Source organism: Miscanthus floridulus, chromosome 7 (genome assembly GCF_019320115.1).
Source record: "Miscanthus floridulus cultivar M001 chromosome 7, ASM1932011v1, whole genome shotgun sequence".
Classification (NCBI taxonomy): Eukaryota; Viridiplantae; Streptophyta; class Magnoliopsida; order Poales; family Poaceae; genus Miscanthus; species Miscanthus floridulus.
The window spans coordinates 81,791,728-81,812,983 of NC_089586.1; the positions used below are offsets into that span (position 1 = coordinate 81,791,728).

General features: G+C 49.6%; 1 protein-coding gene and 1 pseudogene across 1 annotated transcript; one reads left to right on the forward strand and one right to left on the reverse strand.

Annotated features, from left to right (window-relative positions):
* Positions 1-11,616: 11,616 nt before the first annotated feature.
* Positions 11,617-12,458, reverse strand: LOC136463585 (uncharacterized). The gene has a single exon (XM_066462570.1). It carries the CDS (start codon positions 12,223-12,225, stop codon positions 11,890-11,892), a length of 336 nt encoding a protein of 111 aa, XP_066318667.1. The 5' UTR covers positions 12,226-12,458; the 3' UTR covers positions 11,617-11,889.
* A 3,826-nt stretch (positions 12,459-16,284) lies between these two features.
* Positions 16,285-19,689, forward strand: LOC136465738 (uncharacterized; annotated as a pseudogene).
* The last annotated feature ends 1,567 nt before the right edge of the window (positions 19,690-21,256 follow it).

Here is a 21,256-nt window from a genome sequence, read left to right on the forward strand (position 1 = left end):
GCCGAGGAAATGAAAAACGGAGCGCGGGATGGGTCGGGCGGGCGCTGGCGGTGTTAAGGCCATGCTCTGGCTCGTCACTGCCGCGCTGGGCAGAACGCCGGCGACACGCGGCCAATTCCTGCGCCACGCGGCGGCTCAGCTCTGAGCCGGTCAGCCACTGAATCCATCGATTCAGTTCGTTCAGTGCCCGAACGGGACGCCTGACAGCCGGTTTTCTTGACGATGCAGCTGCTAATCCGTGGCTCCAACTCGTAATCCGTCTTAACAACAATCATAGCCCTATGTACCAGCTAAAATTTTCATTCAGTGAACTCATTCTAAATCGTGACCGAGACTGAGTAAAATCACCCCCAAAGTCAGCCTGTCAGTTGGTCAGGGTACAAGACTTAGAAAAAATTTCTTAAGTTTTGAAATCTTGATTTTGCTGATTTGTGTGGGACCAATTCAAGCATGTTAGAAGCTAAATCAGTCAATGACCCAAAAATAAAAGTTGTTCCTTATATCAAATACTACAACTTTGCTTTAGTGATCTCCTCCATGCAAGGTCTCTAACACCTAGTTCAAATTTGGTCAAACATGTCACATTTAAATGATGATACACATCAAAGCATGGCTTAATGACCTATTTACCCCTAACCATGAATATCAAAGTTGTTCATAATGATACTCTAAACATGTTTAAGTCATTTGCAAGGTCATTCAATCATTTCATGTAGTAGTCACTCATAGGGCTAGCTAGTGTAATCACATGAAACTTAAGTGCTGGTTCATGAAATGTGATCATTAACAAAGTCCTATTTGCTAACCTAGGTGTTGCTATAAGTTTGTGTGACTCACATCCACCAAGTACATGTGTCCATTCATGATCAATGCATAGATACATGGAGACATGAAATAACGAGAAAAGTTGCATATGTTTAAGAAACATGCGATAACAAGCAAACGTTGCAGATATTTCAATCCAATGTTTCGATTGTAAATGCTTGTTTATGAATGCTTGATGATCATGCTCATGTTATGTAAGTCAAGTTATGCAAGGCTAACACCCAAGGTGTTACACTCCTCACTAGAATAGTAACCAATATGCCAAATCTTGAGGGTAGACATCACAAGAACTTATGAGAAAAGTCCTTGTCCTTCACTTCTTCTCCAAGTGCTTTAAGATCATTAACTAGCACTTGGAGCCTATAAAACTTCTCCGACACACTCTTATCATCCTTCATATTGAAGCTAGCAAACTTCTCCTTGAAGATATATGCCTTGGCACCCTTCACCGCTTGTGTGCCCTCAAATGAGTCCTCCAACTTCTTCCATGCCTCATGAGCCACCTCAATGATCTTGATTTGCTCAAATGTCCTCTCATCCAATGCATCATGAATGGCACTAAGAGCAATGTCATTGTTTTGGAGAAGCACTTCTTCGGCCATGGAGGGAACTTCCAGATTAGCTACCTCAATCTTGGTCTCCACCACCTTCCACACCTTTTTATTGATTGACTTGATATATGTTGTCATCTTCGCCTTCCAATAAGGATAATTGGAGCCATCAAATTGGGGTGGCTTCTTGGTGTTATTGATTTGAGTTATTTTAACACTAAAGTTTGTTAAGCCTCAAATCATAGTGACCACGACTTTGATACCACTTGTAAGGTCCTAATGGCTAGAGGAGGTGAATAGCCTATTAAAAAATCTACAACAACACTTAAGCCAAGTGGTTAGTCAATTAAACGGTGAAGCAAGTGTTGCGCTAGCCTACTAAAAATACAAGCCTCCTATCCACAATTCTAGTTGCTATGATCTCTATTTCACACATAAGAGGCTATGTCACTACCACTAAGTTAATGAGCTATCAAAGACTAACTAAAGAGCCGCACTAACCACTAGACAAGACACAAGCTAGCTCTCAAAACTAATTACACTAAAGAGCTTAGCTACACTAGGAATGTAAATACAAGAGTGAGGTAGTGAAGATCTACCGCCGTGGCAAGTGACACTCAATCAATCTCAATAGAAACCCTCAGAGTCAAATGATGACACAAGATTTTTTACCGAGGTTCACTTGCTTGTCGGCAAGTTAGTCCTAGTTGTGGCGATTCACTCACTTGGAAGTCCATGCGCTAATAGGCATCACACGCCTAACCCTCAATCAGGTGCCGCACAACCAATACAAGATGAGGATCCACATGCCACGAGCAATCCACTATAGTACTTTTTGGCTCTCCGCTGGGGAAAGGTCAAGAACCCCTCACAATCACCATGATCAGAGCCAAAGACAAGCACCAATCTCCGCTCAACGATCCTCGCTGCACCAAGCCATCTAGGTGGCAGCAACCACCATGAGAAACAAGCAAAATCTATAGTGAAACACAATCACCAAGTGCCTCTAGATATAATCACTCATGCTATGCACTTGGATTCACTCCCAATCTCACAAAGATGATGAATCAATGATGGAGATGAGTGGGAGGGCTTTGGCTTAGCTCACTAGGTTGCTATGTCAATGAAAATAGCTAAGAGGGTGAGCTAGAGCCGGCCAAACACCTTATATAGAGAGCCCCTTCGAAAAGAGCCATCGGTAAAGATGGCAATGGGTACCCGATACCCGAAACCCAACAGGTATTTGCTCCATTAGGGGACGGGGATGGGATGATATCTGTACCCACGGGGATCTAAATGGGCAAGAATCTATCCCCGACGAGAATGGTGGGTATGGGGACATTCCCTGTATACCCGTCCCCATTACCTGCTGGGGAACCCGCTATGCTACAATATATGTGTATATGTATATGATATATGAAATAGGCCAAGTTAACATATGATGGGCAAAGCCCAGTTAGGCTCATATAAAAGGGATGCTAACCCTAATTTACACAGAACTCTCCCATCCTTATCTCTTTTAGTCACCGCATCCGCACTGCTCCCGTAGCCCGACTCCGTATTCCCGTCGCCCTTGGCCTCGCCCCTCTCACTTTCCCATCGCCCTCACTGCTCTCTAGTCTCCACTTTACTATGACACTGCTTGGCTACTCATGAAGTGCGAACCCGGCTGCCGTCGTCGCTCGCCACCATGGACGTTGCCTTGTGAAGCTCTTCTTCCTCCTTAACGAATTAACCTATCATTTGCAGCGTTCCTCTATTGACCCCGTCCCTCCTCATGGGACGCTGCCGCTACTGAACCACCGTAGCCGCTGGATCCAGTCATCATCAACCTCCTACTGTCAGATCCGGTCGTCACCAATGAAGCTACAGCCGCATCCAAGGAGTTGGTGGATGCTCCATCTGCACCTGCAACCGAGAAGAAGAAACCTCCCCCTGCACCTGCTGCTGAGAAGAAAAAAGCTCCCCCGCCATTATCGACCAAAGCCACCTTCATAGGTGGTGACCCCAAGCGGCTTCCCCGACCACCATAGGCGAAAGGTTCTAACCCCAAGCGCTGCTGCTTGAAGATATCCGCAGCCGAGAAGCCTGGCCACAAAAATTTTAATTCTCCAGGGTTAGTACTCAGATCTGAAGCTTTTAAACTTGATGATGATGAATATTGTTTGTCTCATTATTATGTGCAAGTTTAGTGGTATAAGTTACCAATTTAGTGTTTTGTAGTAGCTTATGTTTGAACTGGTGTTACCAATTTAGTAGATCTGAAGTTCAAGAGGGGCTTCAGATAATTGTTCTGGACTAAAAACATTCCATTTATGCTTTTTTGCTTCATTGTTTCAAGATTGCCTACTTAACTACTCATTTCTCATGCTTATGCAGGAGCTAAAACTCTAAATCCATTGCTCCAACCTTCATTGGATGCTTCCCTTCGGCAGGATCAACAATCAAGCTGGTGTGCAATTGCAAGTGCATTTTGTTATGTGCTCACACAACCCAACCACTAACTATTTATGTAATAGTCTAGTTTGTAATGTGTAATAACACTGCAGTATTGTGTTGCTGCTTAGAACTTGATGCCTACTGGTTGCTGCTATGACTGAGTGACTAAGCCTTTGGGCTAACTATGTCTATATTTTGGTGTCAAATTGTTGATGCCTTGATGGGATGGAACATGGTCAGTGGATGTGTAATATGTTAGGCTACTGGACATTGAACTTGTTATCGATCAGTTAAGACCTTATGCTGTAGACTTGTATTCTCTGAATCTCTATTTATTTTGCATTTATTAAACTAGAAGTGTTGTCCTACTGGACATTTTGTTGTGTAATTGTGGCATGTAATATTGATTATACACGGGTGTGTACGAAGGTACGGGTACCCGGCGGGTATGAAATCCCCGGTCGGGGACTGGGACGGGGAAATCTATCCCCACGAGTGGGAACGGGGATGGGGACGAGATAGATTTTAGATCGCGGGGATGAGAACGTTCTGCCAATACCCGTTGGGGACGTACCCGTTGCCATCTTTAGCCATTGGGCTCATCATAGAGCCCTGCTCGGGGTGACCGGACATGTAGGTCCAAACGATCGGACTCAGATGCCCCAGCGTCCAGTCATGCGCTGGCATCCTCATGTCCCCACAATTCAACCTCGGCTGCATGATCCCAATGGTCACTAGCCTTCCCCGCACTGTTAAGTGATGACCGGACGAGCGATCTCGAAGACTAGACGTGCCGGGGCCATGCCTGCTCATGCGCGCTCTTGCTGCTTCTCCCAACGACTGGATGCGCCGCTCACTTCACCTGATGCCACGCCAACTAGAGTCAGGTCGATTCCAGAGAGGATCTAGAGCTGGCAAAATATGATCGGACGTAGGCCAGCGTTCGGTCCTCACACACCACGTGCACCACCTTGCGCAAGCGTACGTCAGCCTTCACCGGATGCACCCCATGCGCGTCCGGTCACTTTCCATTTCAGCATCCGGTCAAAGACCCTAGCTGCTTCTTCACTGCGCAACACTTGACCGGACGCAGGCACAGAGTCTGGTCACTACAAGAGTAGCGGCCAGTCACTAAAAAATTATGCCTCCACATCACCAACTTCTCCATCCTTGCTCAAATGTGCTAACCACCAAGTGTTTCACCTTGTGCACATGTGTTAGCATATTTTCACAAACATTTTCAAGGGTGTTAACACTCACTAGAATTTAAATGCATATGCAATGAGTTAGAACATCTAGTGGCACTTTGATAATCGCATTTCGATGCAAGTTTCACCCATCTTAATAGTACGGCTATCTATCCTAAATGTGACCGCACTCGCTAAATGTCTCGATCACCAAAACCAAAAGCTCCTATCAAGTTTCACGTTTGTCTTGAGCTTTTATTTTCTCTTTCTTCTTTTCCAAGTCCGAGCACTTGATCACCATGGCCATCACCACCAACAAGATCATCATCACTTGCTCCACCACTTGAAATGTTCTACCTATCTCATGATCACTTAGAGTAAAAGGGTTAGCACCTAGGGTTTCATCAATTCACCAAAATCAAACTAGAGCCTTCAACTTGTGAAAAAATAATTCATACTAATTTTTGTCCCTAAGCCCAACATTAGTCTCTAATTGAAGTATGTCTTGCATTCACTATTTCTGGCCAAAGTTGATTGGTGTTTGCATATCCACCAAGTTTCTTGTTCTAGTTTATTCTGGCCAACACTGATTAGACTAGTTCATAGAGCTTATTTTTGGAGACTTATATGCCTTATGTTTGTCATTCTGGCCAACGCTGATTGATGAATATTTAACCATAACAGTTTTACTAGGCAAAACCTTAGCACGACATAAGTACCATCAAGCTAAGGATAAGAAATGAGATTCTAAATAAATGAGCTAACCACATGGCACCCTGATTATGTTCCAAGAGAACATAGAAATTAGTGGGAGCAAAGTCTAAGGGATTGTGTTTCTATTGTTATAACTATTTCACTAAGTTAAGATTTGATGAATGTGTTCCTAGAGAATGCAAAAATCAATGGGAGCTAGTGAGAGTTCACAAAGGAGGAAGATTAAATCTTGGAGAGATACTGGCTTAGTTTTCTGTATCAATGACTCAAGAAGACATAAATCTCTCAGTTTGTGCCATAAATCATTAGTATACCTCCATTTAAATTACTACAATTTCTATTGTGGATTTTCAAGAGTCAATTAGTGTGCCACAACAGATATATGTAGCAACCATTATCGGATAATTAGGCACATAAGTAAACCTCTATTGTTATTAAACTGCTTGTGATCCAAGATAAATCTATAAGATGATCACATCAGAAGAGGAATTTTTGTTATTCTAAACTAAGCAATTTTATGAGCTTAGGTCCATAAGTATATATTAGTGTGGGTGTTAATAAGTTTCCCCGATGAGGTCAAACCAGTAGTAAACTATAAAAGAGCCTACAATTCTAAGTGGGACTTCTAAGGGAGTTTTGAAAGATTTAAACTAAGCTTAAATCCCACTATGGTTTAGAATTTCATTAAGTGGACAATTATGTTTATAAGAAATAGTGGAAAAGTTTATTGTCCTAATACTCTACATGGGTGAAGTTGAGTTACGTGGCAATAGGAATATCGCATAAGAGTTTTCTACTCACCTAAATTTTTAATATGATATATTTTAGTGAAGCCTCGAGTTTTTGGCTATTGAAATACACCAATATAGGACCAATTGAGTACTAGGACTATCACAAAAGGCATATCAAATGAATGCTTAACTGATAGAGTTGAATAAGTAATGCCACGGCTGTCTATTTGCACATTACAGTTGCACAACGCAGTAAGATTAATTATCCCAAATAATTCTAAGAATAAGTTAGTAGCAGTTGAAGAGGAAGACGTTCCATATGCTTCGACTGTCATTAACTTTAAGAATGCTCAAGTCAATACTAGTCTAGACTTGGCATCGGGATACTTGGCAAAAATATTAGTTTATTAATCCAGAATAGGTCCACTAGAAGGTGCTAAAGAATTTTAAGTTATTGATGAGGCACCAAAAGAATCATCATGTCACTTATATGAATTAAGAAGAATTATTTTATTGCCAATTCTCTTGAGTATATATAAGAATATGCACAATTAGATTATACCTACTCTTGTAGAAAAGGACAATTTTCATTCGAAGTTCCAAACATAATTAGTATTAAGATGAGCTCAATTAGTGGCATGTTTAAAGAATGAATGCGACAGGCTATGTGGCTTAAGAGATATTATCCCAAGATTAAATATTGACATACTGCTACTACTGTAGCAACCCAGGTTTTCCAATAACCCAAAAATCTGAACTTAAACATTTTTCAAACAAAACCCATGCATGGTGAGTGTGCATACTAGAAAACCACCCATGTAGTTGCACAAGTAGAACCAAGTTAGCATGGTTGACCATTTTGCATTTAATTCAGCTTATTAGTTGCTTCTTCATGATTTTATGTGATGTAATAAAATCAATCCAACCTTTTTAAATAAATTATGTGTTGCCAAACCTTTGGCTTGGACCCTAAAGCCTTAGATGACCTCTAGTAGGTCCCACTAGGGTGTATACATGTTGGCAACACATGTATACATGCATAGGAGCCCTAGGTGTAGTGTGGAAATAGAAATAGAAATAGAAAAGGAATTAGAAAAGGGGAAAAGAAATAGAAAAAGAAAAGAAGACCAACAACAACAGCAGTCCACGCGCCTAGCCCCGTCGCCCACGTCGCCCACCGTGGCCCAGCGTTGCACCCGCACCGCACCAGCCTACTTCGCTCGCACCACAGCCCAACACTGTGTCCCCCCCCCCCCCCCCCGCGTGCGCCCATGCCCGTGTTGCCCTCTCTCTCTCTCTCTGTCGCTCACAACCCACCCCCGCCTATCATCCCCTACCCTGCTCCCTCCCTACTTAAGCCAAAGCAGAGCATCATGCCACGCCGCTTGCCATCCCAGCCATCCATGCCCCTACCCTTGCCCATACGCGTGCGAAAGCCTGCCACATCGACGATCTGTGCACCACCTGCCCTAGCTGGCGCCTGCCTACTCCTGACGTGAGCGCCATGGCCCACGCCCCTCACAGCACGCCTGCCACCGCTGTACCCCCCTTGACCAACCACCGCACGAAAACGGTAGTGCCAAGGCAACCACGCTCACCCCCACTCCCTAAAACCCAAAGCCAGAGCCCTTGATCACCCTCCACCTGCCTCCTTCCACTCCATCAGTCGTCCGCCACCACCATGGCCATGAGCTCCCTATAAAAGGGCATGCCCGGTGCCCTAGTGCCCTTCCAATGCCCCGCCACCACTGGTGGTTTCACCAGCCACACCCCAAGATCGAGAGGAGGGAAGGAGAAGGGAGGAAGGGAGGAGGGGAGGAGAAGGAGGACGACTACACCACTGACGCCGAGGAGCTACTGTCAGAGAAGAAGACATCACCCTGATCGTATTCCTCACCATAGCTGCTTGGCACGACACTGCACCACCTCTCCACGGCCTCAACTCGCCATCACACTACCATCCTACCTACCCTACCACCACAGTGAGCCCCTGACGTCGCTCTTCCGTGCTCGCTGCCATGGACGTGTCAAGTCACACCGCTGTATTCTCCCCCTTGGGAGGGCCAAAGGCCGCCCTTTTCACCTATATGGTGCATCGCACACGCACAAACGTACATGGCCAAGGACCTGGCCTTGCCGAGCCTAACATGCTCGAGAACACCGATGTGCCCTCGCCGCGCACCACATGGTCGCCATGGCTGAGGCCACCCATGGCGTCACCATGTTTCAGCCACCTCAGGCCGGTAGAGGTAGGACAAGCGCCTTTTGGCGAGCTTTGCCTCGCCAAGGGACATGACGTGCGCTAGGTAGAAGGTGAAGGAGACCCCTAGGAGCTGTTGGTCGTGTTCTGCCTCGCTAGAGCCACGTGCCTCCCATGCCACCATCGTGATCTCGCCGATCTCGGCCACCTCGCGATGCAAGGAGGGGCCGATGAGGTTCGCTATCACCCCGCGCACCTTGCCATGTAGCTAGATGAACGGAAAGCTCCCGCCTTAGCCTACTCTAGCTCGCTGGAGTTTTGCTGCGCAACTTGTCATGGTGCGGACTCTGTCGTGCTGTATGGTCACCGTCGTTAAGTCGACCGGCCTCCCCGTGATCCTAATTGAGAAAAAGGGCCACTTTTGGCCCCTATTGCAGCCGTAGCCCCCTCGCCATCATCCGCCACCATTGCCGTGCCACTGCCACCATGGCCCACCAACGTTCGAAGCCACTGACGTGTTCACCAGAGTGTGGGGGAAGCCAGCAAAGCTTGCTAGAGCTATCCCAACGCACCATAGGGCCCTACAGTCAAAACCGTGCCGCCGTCGTCCACCGTCGAGCCTATGTCGGGTGCTAGAGCCACCAAGGCACCGTCTTTGGCCCACCAGCGAGCTCACCATGAGCTCGCGAAGCCGTAGAGCCTCCTAGCGACCTTGACGAGCCACCCTAGAGTGAGAACGGCCGAGCTCGCCATCGGTGAGAGCGCCGCCGCAAGAAACAGAGGAGAGGGGGAGGCAGCCGCGCCCCTTCGCCTAGACCCGCGTGCACCCAGCGCACGGTGAACCAAAGGGAGAAGAGGGAAAGGTGGACGTGGTCCACCACAGACCGTGTCTATGGTCCATGGACCCGCACGGCGCTGTCTACCAAGGACCAGCCCCCGTGGATCGAGCCCAGTAGCGGCCCGCTTGAGCCACGTGGCCGCCTACGCGTCAGACACGTGTCTGGGCCGGCCCAACCCAAACCAGCCCAACTCGGCCCATATCTGGCCCATGACCTAGCCCACTGAGCCTAGTCAATGTTGGCCGTTGATCGGTCAACGCTGACCGTTGACCTGGCCCCACCTGTCAGCGACTAGATCCACCTCACCCAATCGAAGCCACCACGTGTCAGCACCAGGATTTTCCATTTCTTTTTTTTAGAAAATGATTTAAACTTAGAAAATTCATACGACCTCAAAAAAATATGAAACCAGTGCCCAATTTTTTTTAAAAAAAAATGAGCTCTACGTCATAGGCTTGTGTTTGAGTGCATTTGGATCTTTTGAATTTATGTTGCTTCTTTGTGATCATCTATAGGAGTCGCTTATCGTGGCTATATGTCTCGTTTGATAGACTCGGAGGAGCCACAGACCGAGGAGCACGACCCCGACTACACTGAGGAGCTTGGAAACGACTTGCCCGGTGCCACGTCCCATCCAACCTCATAGAATCTTATTAGACATGCTACAATATAGATGCTAGTGCTTAACTTTTATGCAAATGATCTGTGATAGGTTGCATGGTATAATTGCTTGTGAGCCATTACCTTGTCGCAACCTATACCCCTACACACCCGCTGTTAGGTTAGACGCTCGCTTACTTACTTGCTACTACTTCTACTATGTATTATATCTGTGATGTGATGCTTGGTGGAGGATTGTATGTGAGTGGTTAAGGAATTGGGTGCCGGTAATGTGGTAACAACCGGGGAGATCTTGGCATGCGTTTTGGGTGTGTGGTGAGGGTAGAGTTGATCGGGCAGGATCTTACGACGAGTCATTGGACGAGTCTTGCCAGGGGGGTGCAACATGGGCATTCCCTACGAGTGGTACCTGTGGCGGGTGCATGTGAGATGAGGAGATCCCGGGGTGGAGTGTCTTTGTGGAATGAAGCCCCAGGATGGAGGTGCTATCGAGGCACGGGGTGTTGGTTATCCCCTTTGAGAAGATATCCTGCCCGATCCCCCTAAAGACTGGTATGTCGAGAGAACCGAATCATAGAACCCTACGTGCACGCCACTCGTCCCTGAATGGGTGGGGGACGGATGCTGACCAGCTAGGACGGTGCCACTACTACTAGGTTGGAAGTGGATAGTGTAGGGAGGTACGGGTGTTTGGCCCACACTCTCCTAAGACAGTGTAGTGACCTCTGGTGCCCGGTACTACATCTCACAATCTCAGCGTTTCGGTGGACTCCGGGGTGGCCCAGGGCTGAGTGGTTGGGTGGCATCGCACCAGTTGGAAGGTATCTCTATATCAGCCCAGGTTAGGCACCGCCGATGATGGTGATCTTGTGGTTTCATGTGTATACGCTCTGCAGAGTTGATCGATCTATACGTATAGCCACATCCTCGGATATGGACATTCTTATGACCTACGCTTCCCTTGATCAGTGAGTGGAGTCCTTTCTTCTCTCCCCTTTGGTTCTTGTGTTGGTTTCTGGCTTTGGCATGATGCAAGGTACGAGAGGGAGTCGTCCTTGTCGTCTTGAGAGTGTGAGAGTGGTGAGATATGTGTGATGTGAGGGTTAGTTTCTAAAATTAATTTTTGCATTAAGATGAGTTAGTGATCTTTAGGCTAAGATAAGATTCTGTTAATCTAAATTCTATTTCAATATAAAAAGAATAGCCGTATATGTGCCTTTTTAGTTGTATGCTATCTTTTTCTTCTGTTTGAGTGAGACACTGAGACTTTTGACGTCACGATGTCTTTCGATTTGACGCACGTCGCTTCAGGATAATTCAGTTTTGCTCGCTCTGGCTGTCCTGTTTCTTGCTTGCTCGCTTCCTACGTTACGCTACGTATTCATCAATTGATTTCTTTCACCTCTTGACTGATGAACGCCATAATTTCAGCAATCAGTTTTAATTTATTTGGTTATATAAGCTATATATTCAAATTCAATCAATCCGTCCCACAGATTGTATCGACGGTGAGGTCAGAAACGAAATTCCAGATGATCCAGACATTACTACTACTTGTTTGCTTAACAAAACAAGAAAGAGAACGAGAACAGGAGACGGGAAAAAAGAAGAAGAAGAAAAGCAACAAGCTAAGGATCAGTCCAATCCGATCTATGCATGCATCAGCTTCATGTCTGTCGGTGTCTCCTCTGTAGGACGGTTACCTTGCCGTGGGGATCGACGGTCACCTGCTGCACTCCGGCGCAGCCTAAAAACCATCCACGGCGGCGACGGCGCGGCGCCTCACCAGCACGGCCTGGTGCTGACCACGAACGGCGTGGCGAAGCATGGCTCCAGGCCGATCCACGGCGGGCAGGTCGACGACGACGACGTGCCGGTCGGAGCCGGCGGGCCCGCGAGCGCCGCCAAGTAGATCGCCGCCAGCCTGCGGGCCGCGCGCCGCAGCCACCGCGCCGTGAGCCAGCGCAGCCGGAGCCTGCGCAGGATTCCACGCCCACGCCCGGCCCTGTCGCCGCCGCCGAGCCGGGCGACCGGGAGCCTCCGGCGGCGCCTGCGGCCGAGCCCGCGCCAGCGCAACCGGCGGCCCGTTGGCTCGACGTTGCATGGCGCGCCCGGCATCCCCTTCTGGTCTGTCGGTCTGGTCGGCTGCTGTCTCCCTCTCCTCGCTTCCCTTCCTCCTCGTCTATCCTCTGTCTTTGCCTCGTCAGGCTGTGTGGCGTTGGGAGAGAGTGATATATGGAGCCGCCGGCCGCCTCCGCCCGGCTGGACGGTGGAAACCTCCAAAGGCACTTATACCTGTGGGCTCTGGGCTGTAGCGCCAGGAAACTTGCATGGCCTGGTGACGGGTCTTATGGCAAGGATTAATTCGTTGTAGCGCCAGGAAACTTGCATGGCCTGGTGACGGGTCTTATGGCAAGGATTAATTCGTTTATCGCGCCTTATTTGGATGCGCATGTATTCATCTCAATTCATATACGTGGAAGTAGATTTGAGTAAAATTAAACTAAATTTTATTTTATTCTATTCTAACATATATAGATTAAGGTGGATACACATGCATCCAAACAAGACCTTACTATGGCATATTATAATTTATATATATATAAATTCCTTTATCTAACTTTATATCTACTCCGAGATTGGCATGACATGATTTATTCTAAAAATATTCATAATGTATAACTTTATTTTAAGATAATGTTCTTTCTAATCACAGTACAGACACATGTTGACTGGGACGTCGCTTACATTTAGACGTAGATTGTGGATATCTCATGGATATCAAATGTTTTTTTTTCTAATTATAACTTTATTCATAATAGCTTGTATTAGCATTTATATATAGATTTGAGGGATATTTAAGTTTATTTTTTATAACAGTAGATTTGGGAAATTTCAATATAAATTAAAAGGATTATTTTATATTATTTTTTATAATGGTTGATGTGGTTAAATTAATTTAGGTGTTACTTTGCATTATCTTTGGTAATGGTAGATGTGGGTAATAATTTAGATAAAAATTATGAGGTTATTTTAATTATGTCTCATAATAGCAGTTGTGGGTAATTTAGATAATAATTTAGGGGTTTATTTTCAATTATCTTTTATAATGGCATACGTGGGAAATTTTTATGAAAATTTTAGATGATATTATGTATGTTTCATAATGTTAGATGTGGGTATTTTTTTGTAAAATAAATTAGATCCCACTCCTCTATTCAGATTAAATATATGATATTTAATTTTCAGACTGCTCTAAAAATTTCTCAGATTTATCTTTCTTATTAGTGCATCTCATGACGATTATTGTGGAGTCTCCTTAGAGCTTCTAATTAGTAATAACAAAATGTGACTTGATGCTACGGTGACACCCACTCCTCTATTCTCTCTGTTTTCCTTGACTCGTAATACCTAAGTCATAACTCGTTTATTCGCAGAGGTCTCATACGACACCGTTTGGTAGGGCTCTGTTCCACTAGTCTATAAACCGCTTGTGATGATTTGTACGACTGATTTATTGAGAGAGAAAAATAATATACCATGGCTGAAGCCGGCTTATCATGGCAACAGAGCCTAGAGCTTCAGGTGACTTAGACTGTAGCTCCTTCTTACACTATATTGAGAAGCTATTTTTCTCTTCTCTAAAAACAAAGGAGTCGACGAAACCATTATTTCTGGCTTCACCGACTCTTGCTCCTGTATGTCCTACTGTAGCAAAGAGCCGGAGCCAGACCAAAATAGGGTCTTTTAGGCTATCTCCAACAATTAAAACGCAAATAGGAGACCTATTTCTTCATTTGGGTCATGCAACACGGAAGGGTCACGCACCCAAACACTCCCGTCTCCAACAGCCAACGCATCAACGCCCAGCCAGACTCGCGGCGCGCGTCCTCACCCTGCGGCGCTTGCGGAGGCGGTGGCCGCTGCCGGCGCCGTGCATCCTCCACCGCCACCACCGACTCCACCACGTCACCGACGCCGCCGCTGCTCCCCCTCGACGCGACCCCACCGGGCGAGGCCGCGCCGTCACGGTTCCGGTGGCGCCCCAACGAGTCCCAACTCCGGCGGTAGGTGCGAGGCCTCCCGGCTCGGATCCGGCGAGGTCCTACTCCGGCGGCAGGTGGGCGAGGCCGCCCTGGCGCGGTTCTGGTGGCGCCCTACTCCGGCGGTAGGCGGGCGAGGCCTCCTGCGCGGATCCGGCGAGGAACCTCCTATCGCAGGCAGGAGAGGCCGCCCCGGCGGTTCCGACGGGCAGTGGCTCCGGCCGGTACCGATCCGATCGGGTAGTGGCACTTCGATCTGCTTCGCTGTTGTCACCTATCTGCTCCACCCCGACGCCTGGGCCCACCACTACCGACCGCAAGAGTTTTGCGTCGTGGGGGAGAGACAACGCATCTTTGCGTTCCGGCGCAGCTCGTACCCAGAATAGGTGTTCTATTTGCATCTGCCTTTGGAGACTGATTTTAGTACCAAAAACACTATGCAGTACCCAAAATACGTTTGGGTCACGCTTTGGCTATTCCGTTGGAGACAGTCTTAGTAATCACTGGTTGGCCATGCCATCATGTACAGGCTTTTTGTTCACTTATTAGGCGAGATGCCCCACGGGCTACGGCAAAAACAACTTGAGCAGCAGCAGTGTCTCACAGCAAAATTGACCTAAACTAAATATTGTATTTGACAGAAGCTAGCATTATTCTCTTTTGTATATTTGGCAGACAACAAAGCATCGAAATACGGTATGCAGGGGTAACGGACCCTGTGTGACGGCGAGGGCTCGTCCACTCACCTATTTTGCGTTTCTCAAAGCACAGGTAAATAGATTAGCCCACTCATAAGGTAACGGATCCCTGTGTAAGGACGAGGGTTCGGGGATTTTCTCGACCTACGTGAGAGGCCTATTCTACCTTAAGCACAAAGTTGCAGGGGTTGTCTGTCACAGCAGGCTGAGTTTTTTTTATGAATGCATGCTGTGTGGTTGCCTTTGGTTACCTGCTCGCTTGGGTGCGCAGTGCGCTGCACAACTTAAGGGGTGTTTGGTTGCCCCTCCTAAATTTTAGTCGTTGTCCCATTGAATGTTTAAACACATGCATGGAGTATTAAATATAGACTAATTACGAAACTAATTACATAGTTTGTGACTAATTTACGAGGCGAATCTTTTAAGCCTAATTAATCTATGATTTGACAATGTTTTACTACAGTAAACATGTGCTAATGACAGATTAATTAGACTTAAAAAATTCGTCTCGTGGAGTACCGATGGATTATGTAATTTATTTTTTTATTAGTATCCGAATACCCCATGCAACATCCTTCCGACATACCTCCTAAATTTTAGTCATTGGATCAAACACCCCATTATCTGAACCTTAACATCGACGCACCACTACTAGGCTGTACTAGTAGGCACTAGCGACTGAAAAGGAACACGTTTTACTCGAACAACTGATGAGGCACACGCACATCCGGTTCCTGCTGCCCCCACCCCCGATCGAGTCAACTACTCAGAAAGCAGCCAAAGTTTGTTGGGTTAAAGGTGGTGGTGGTTTTCGCGTCATGCTCTTGCTAGAGCAAGAGTTTTGGCTTCCGTTTGCAGTGCAGCGATGACTGATGAATGATGACTGCTGTCTGCTGATGAGGAAGGCTTCCCATCCAGCGGCCAGTAGATGAGCTAGCAAGCATGCCTAGGTACGCCTCCCTGCTGCGGGCTGCGGCGCTCCTATGCTTGACTCCCGCACTTATAGACAGATAGATATAGACATTACAGATGGATAGCACATAGCAGGCCTCCACCGCGCAGATCGACGCCGTTGCGTGCATCCGAGCTACTGAACACTGAAATCCACCGGATCTGAGGTCCAAAGTCCAAGCAGAGCAGAGCACGAGGATGAGCAGAGGCATGCACACCAACATACTATGTGACGTCCGCGGGGCCGGGCTTGGCGTGAAATTCGGACACTGCACCGCGGTAGGGCAGGAGGGTGGTTGGTAGGTGAAAGATGGACGGAAAGGGGGAACAAACCAGCCTGTTCTTGACTTAATTTGCATATTACAAACGCGCACTAGCCAGAGCAAAGTTGCCCCCGGAGAAAGGAAGTACCGCGGCTTTAATCAGAAGCGAAACCCCCCCCCCCCCCCCCCACCCACACACACACACAATCTCTCCCTCTTCTTTAAACGCCGCACCTTTTTACCCTCTTCAAAGTCCAAACTGTTCATTGTGGGAACAAGAGTCGTTTCACTGAAATTTAGCTTATGCTGATTTGTTTCCTAAAAAATGATGCTAAAGTAGTTCAAGCGAACAGGGCCTAAGAATTAAGAGGCAACAGATACTGGAGCGGGGCCAGTGGTAGCAAATATTCGCCAAACGTTGATGCAGACACTAGCAAGTCCTGAATCCGTTCACCAACGGGCTCGGCACCAGAACCCACCCGCGGCTACCTCAGGTTTGTTGGTTCCTTTGCAAGGCATAGCAAAGCATGGCCGGACGAAAGGAGGGCCGGTCACTTCAAGTTTTGTCCATGGCGACCGCGGGGCGTCCATTTTCTCCTCTGATGGATGATGGTAGTAATAATATTCTGCCTTTTGCCTGTGTGGTCAGGTTAGGTTGTTTTCGGGCCTGCTTTTCTGGTGCTCAAAATTCTCGGAGAGGCGCCGAGTCTGCATCCCCGCTAGGCGTCAGCTGATCAGCTTGTTGTAATGTTCTCTCTTTCGCCCCCTTTCGGAATGGATCGATTGTGTCCTTACCGCCAAACTTTTACCAGCAGAACCCAGTGGCAAAGTCGCGTCATCGACCGGTCACTTGTTCTGATAAGAGTTAAATACATGGTTCATCAACTTGCGCTCTAGTTTCACTTAGGTCTATCAACTCTGAAAGTGGGTTTTGGGTCTATAATCTTTGCCAGTGGCGCACTCCTGACCCATACCCCTTTGTTTCAATTTTTTAACCGACGTGGTTGTCCATCTAGACGTCCAGGTTGGATTTGGCGAGAGAGCACGCACCTGCGACCTCATGCTGCGCCTGCGACCTCATGCCGGCAAGGAAGCACGCGCGGCCCCTCTCCCGGTACTCCCTCTCGTCGGACACGCACCGGCTCAGCTCGCGCAGCTCAGCCACCAGCGCCTTGCATAACGGGTCGTCGGACAGCGCTGGCGCGGCGCCGACCGGCTCAGCAGATCCCGGCGAGTACCCGGCGCTCGTCAAGGCCGCGGCGAGCGACGGGTTCGCGGTGCTCGTGCACGCCAAGGCGCCCGCGGCGGCCGTGGCGGCGGAGTCATCCTCGGCGCGCGCGCCGCTGGATCTTGTGACGGTGCTCGACGTCAGCGGGAGCATGGAGGGCCACCAGCTGGAGCTGGTGAAGCGCGCAATGGGGTTCCTCATCGACAACCTCAGCTCCCGCGACCGCCTCAGCGTCGTCGCCTTCTCAGACGACGGGCGCCGTGTCATCCGGCTGACGCGCATGTCCGAGGACGGGAAGGCCGCGGCCAAGCGCGCGGTGGAGTCTCTCGCCTCGTCCGGCTCTACCAACATCCGCGACGAACTCGACGTGGCCGCTATGGTGCTCGACAAACGCCGGCACAAGAACGCCGTCGCCAGCATCATCCTCCTCTCCAACGATCAAGACAACCAGAGCAGGCAGCATGCCGGCTTCCGCCCTTACAATAGATTCAACACGGCCAACACCTACGACGTCCTTGTGCCACCGTTTATCAGGCCCACCGCCGACATAACACCTGGTACGCGCCGACGAGGTGCACGACGATGGCGACGTTGGCGACGTCGAGCAGCCAAAAGGGCTCGTAGAAGCCGAATCCCGTGAGGAGGTTGTCCGGCGCGACGTCGCCGAACGCTGCGTACACCATGCACTCGCACAGCATGTAGAAGATGGTCGTGGTCGCCACGCTAAGACGCGTCGCCTTCTGCATCACCTTCGACTCCGACGGTGGCGGGGCCTTGATCGTGTCCTGGAGAAACAGAGCAACGTTGATTAGGAACAGAGCAATCTCTAGGTGATGGAAACAGGGGAAAGCTCTATAGAGGTCTTGATGCTTACTTGGATTTCGATGAGGATGTTGGAGAAGGAGCAGGCGAAGGCGATATCGCCGAAAGCCTACAGGCTGTGCCAGACCTTCTGTGTGGAGGTGACGCCGGCACCGATGCTGATGCCGGTCAGGCTTCCCTTGAACCCACCATTAGCTGCAACAGTTGAAACAACCGTTTAGTAACTGAACTGAGCAACGAAATGACACCATGAATTAATATTTCTTGACAAGCCGGATTGAAGGAATGAAGGACGTACAGATGGTCTGTGCGATGCCGAGGGAGAGTCCGATGCAAGAATAGGTGAAGGACATCACGGCAGCGACGATGGAGAGCCACGAAATCTGATCGAAATCCGGTATCTGCGAGAAGACGATCTGCACGGCGCCAAAGACGATCATGTACGGGATGCTGGAGCTGCTACACGGTTCGGCATGCCCATGGGTGTGGATGCATCCAGCCCTCCTGATGGCCTTCATGCTGATGGACGACGCGATGGTGTACCCAATGGCGACGCCGATGAGGTTGGCGTACTGGATCACGCCGCAGAACACGACTTTCGCGTCGCCGAGGTTGGAGCGCGCGGCGTCCATGTAGGTGTAGTTGTGCTTCCCCGTCTCCGGATCGCCCGTGCGGTAGCACTCGGCGAGCAGCGTGGCCGTGTAGTAGGTGACGAAGGCGAAGAGCAGCATGGCGGCCGGGCCGGCCACCCAGCCAAGCTGCGCAATGGCCCAGGCCAGGGAGAGCACCCCGGAGCCGATGACGGCGGTGATGATGTGCGCGCTAGCCGTCCAGAACGTGCCGGCGCGCTGGGGCCGGCAGTCGTCGTCCAGCCACGCGGCCTCCCCGGCGTTCCCGGCCTCCATGGTGACCTCCATCGGCGCCACGCGGTTGGTGCCTTCGTGTGCCGCCATGGATCAGCCCAACCGGTCAAGCTCCCTCTCTCAGAGCGTGAGGACTGAGGAGGCACGCATCTCCCTCGAGTGCCTGCACGCCGGCGTGCGCGTCCGGGAGGTCAAGTCCGGCAGCTACGAGAGCCGCATCGACGCCACGGTGGACGTCGGCGAGCTCTACGCGGACGAGGAGAGGCGCTTCCTGCTCTTCGTGGACGTGCCGTGGGCCTACTCCATCGACGAGGTGGCCACGCGCCTGTTCAAAGTCAGGTGCACAAACCTTGACACCGCGGCCGGGCAGTCGGTTGACGTGGCCGGTGAGGACTCCGTGGTCCTGCGGCCATTGGAGGCGGCAGAAGTGGCGCCGTCCATGGAGGTCGAGCGGGAGCGTGCGCGCGTGGAGGCAGCGGAGGACATGGCTCTGGCGCGGGCCGCAGCCGAGCGCGGCGCCTACGCCGAGGCCGCGCGCATCCTCAACGCCCACCGGGATCTGCTGAGCCGGTCGGCGCCGCGCCGGTGCTGTCCGGCGACCCATTGTGCAAGGCGCTGGTGGCCGAGCTGCGCGAGCTGAGCTAGCGCGTGTCCGACGAGAGGGAGTACCAGGAGAGGGGCCGGGCGTGCTTCCTTGCCGGCATGAGGTCGTAGGCGCAGCATGAGGTCGCAGGCGTGTGCTCTCTCGCCAAATCCAACCTAGAGGCCATGATGGACAGCCACGTTGGTGAAAAATTTGAAACAAAGGGGTATGGGTCAAGAGTGCGTCACTGACAAATATTATGGACCTAAAAACCCACTTTCAGAGTTGATGAACCTAAGTAAAACTAGAGCGCAAGTTGATGGACCACCCATGCATTTAACTCTTCAGATAATTGCTCCACTGCAGCAGTGCTACCTCGATTTCAGACATGCTTGAACGACAGAGAATTGTATCGGAGAAACCGTACCGAAGCAGCCAGCCACTGGACTGGAGGATGTTCAAAGGACCGATACATGGGCCGGTTCAAAGTTCAAGCGGATCAACCCGTGAAACCAACCCATATCAAAACCGATCAAGCCCAGTCTGAGTTGGTTTGGATAAGGTTCAAAGTCGCTAAACGCCTAAGCCGTACGTGGAGGTGGAGGCGATCTTGGCGGCGACGGTGCACATCAGTCATCAGGACAGGATCATCTTGGCTGGCGAGTGGCGACGGGGCTTTGGTCTCGACCAGGCTGAAGTCTGAAGATGGGACTGTGCGGGTCCATCTTAGCCGGCACCGATGGCTTCGCTGCCACTACTACATAAATCGATTTTACCAATGTTATTTTCGAAGCTTGTTTTATTACGATTGGTGATCACTGTTTCAAAATAAAAATCGGACAACGGTTGAAAAAACGGCGGTGAAAACTAATCCTTTCACTGCAGGTTTTTCTCGGAACTGAAGTAAAAATGATTTTCAATGTCGGTTAACGGTGAAAACCATAGCTGCATGTGCGTCCTCTAATCCACCACAAACCTGGCCTGTGATGTGCTTCTTGGAAGTCACTAACAAGCGAGCACCATGCACCTGCATGGTGCTCCGAGATTGACTATAGGGCACAAACACAGAACCATGGCCCCGTTATCCTCTCCCTCTCCCTCTCCATCGTCACTATCCCCTGGTCAACCACAACTCTCTCTCTCTCTCTCTCTCTCTCTCTCCCCCCCCCCCCCCCCCCGGCGACACTGCCCTGGACAGCCATCGGCGCGTCGTGCGGTGCAGCGCGCAACCCAACTGCGGCTAGCCCCTGATGCGGTAGCATAGCTACATTGCCAATCATTAATCAATACCCTTATATAGTCATACTCATCATTGTATAAGTGAAGTAGCAGGGGTTGGGCCTAAGGGTGACTTCGCGTTGTGCTATTGGCGAAGAGATGGGCAACAACCTTGCCGTGTGAACCGACGGCCGGCTAGTAGCAACTGGGCTAGTCAACGCTTGATGCCCAGCAAGTGTGGGAGGATCTGAGCACCAAGCACCCAACAGGCTAGCAAGGGCTAACCGAGGTCCGAGAGGAAAAGGAGGCGACTAGGCGAGGTCGCCACTTGGTACTTAGTAGCCAATAGGTCATGAGGGGCCGATGACCAATAGGGAGGGCCGCCGGTATGCCACTACACATAGGAGAACAGAGGGTCGACAGGTCTGCGTGGTCAGGGCTCGACCGCTTGACAGTAGGGGCAAGCCAAGTGATCCATCT

Bases quoted from the DNA above. Each gene is read 5' to 3' on its own strand.
- LOC136463585 (XM_066462570.1), bottom strand. From the start codon at position 12,225: ATGCCGGGCGCGCCATGCAACGTCGAGCCAACGGGCCGCCGGTTGCGC.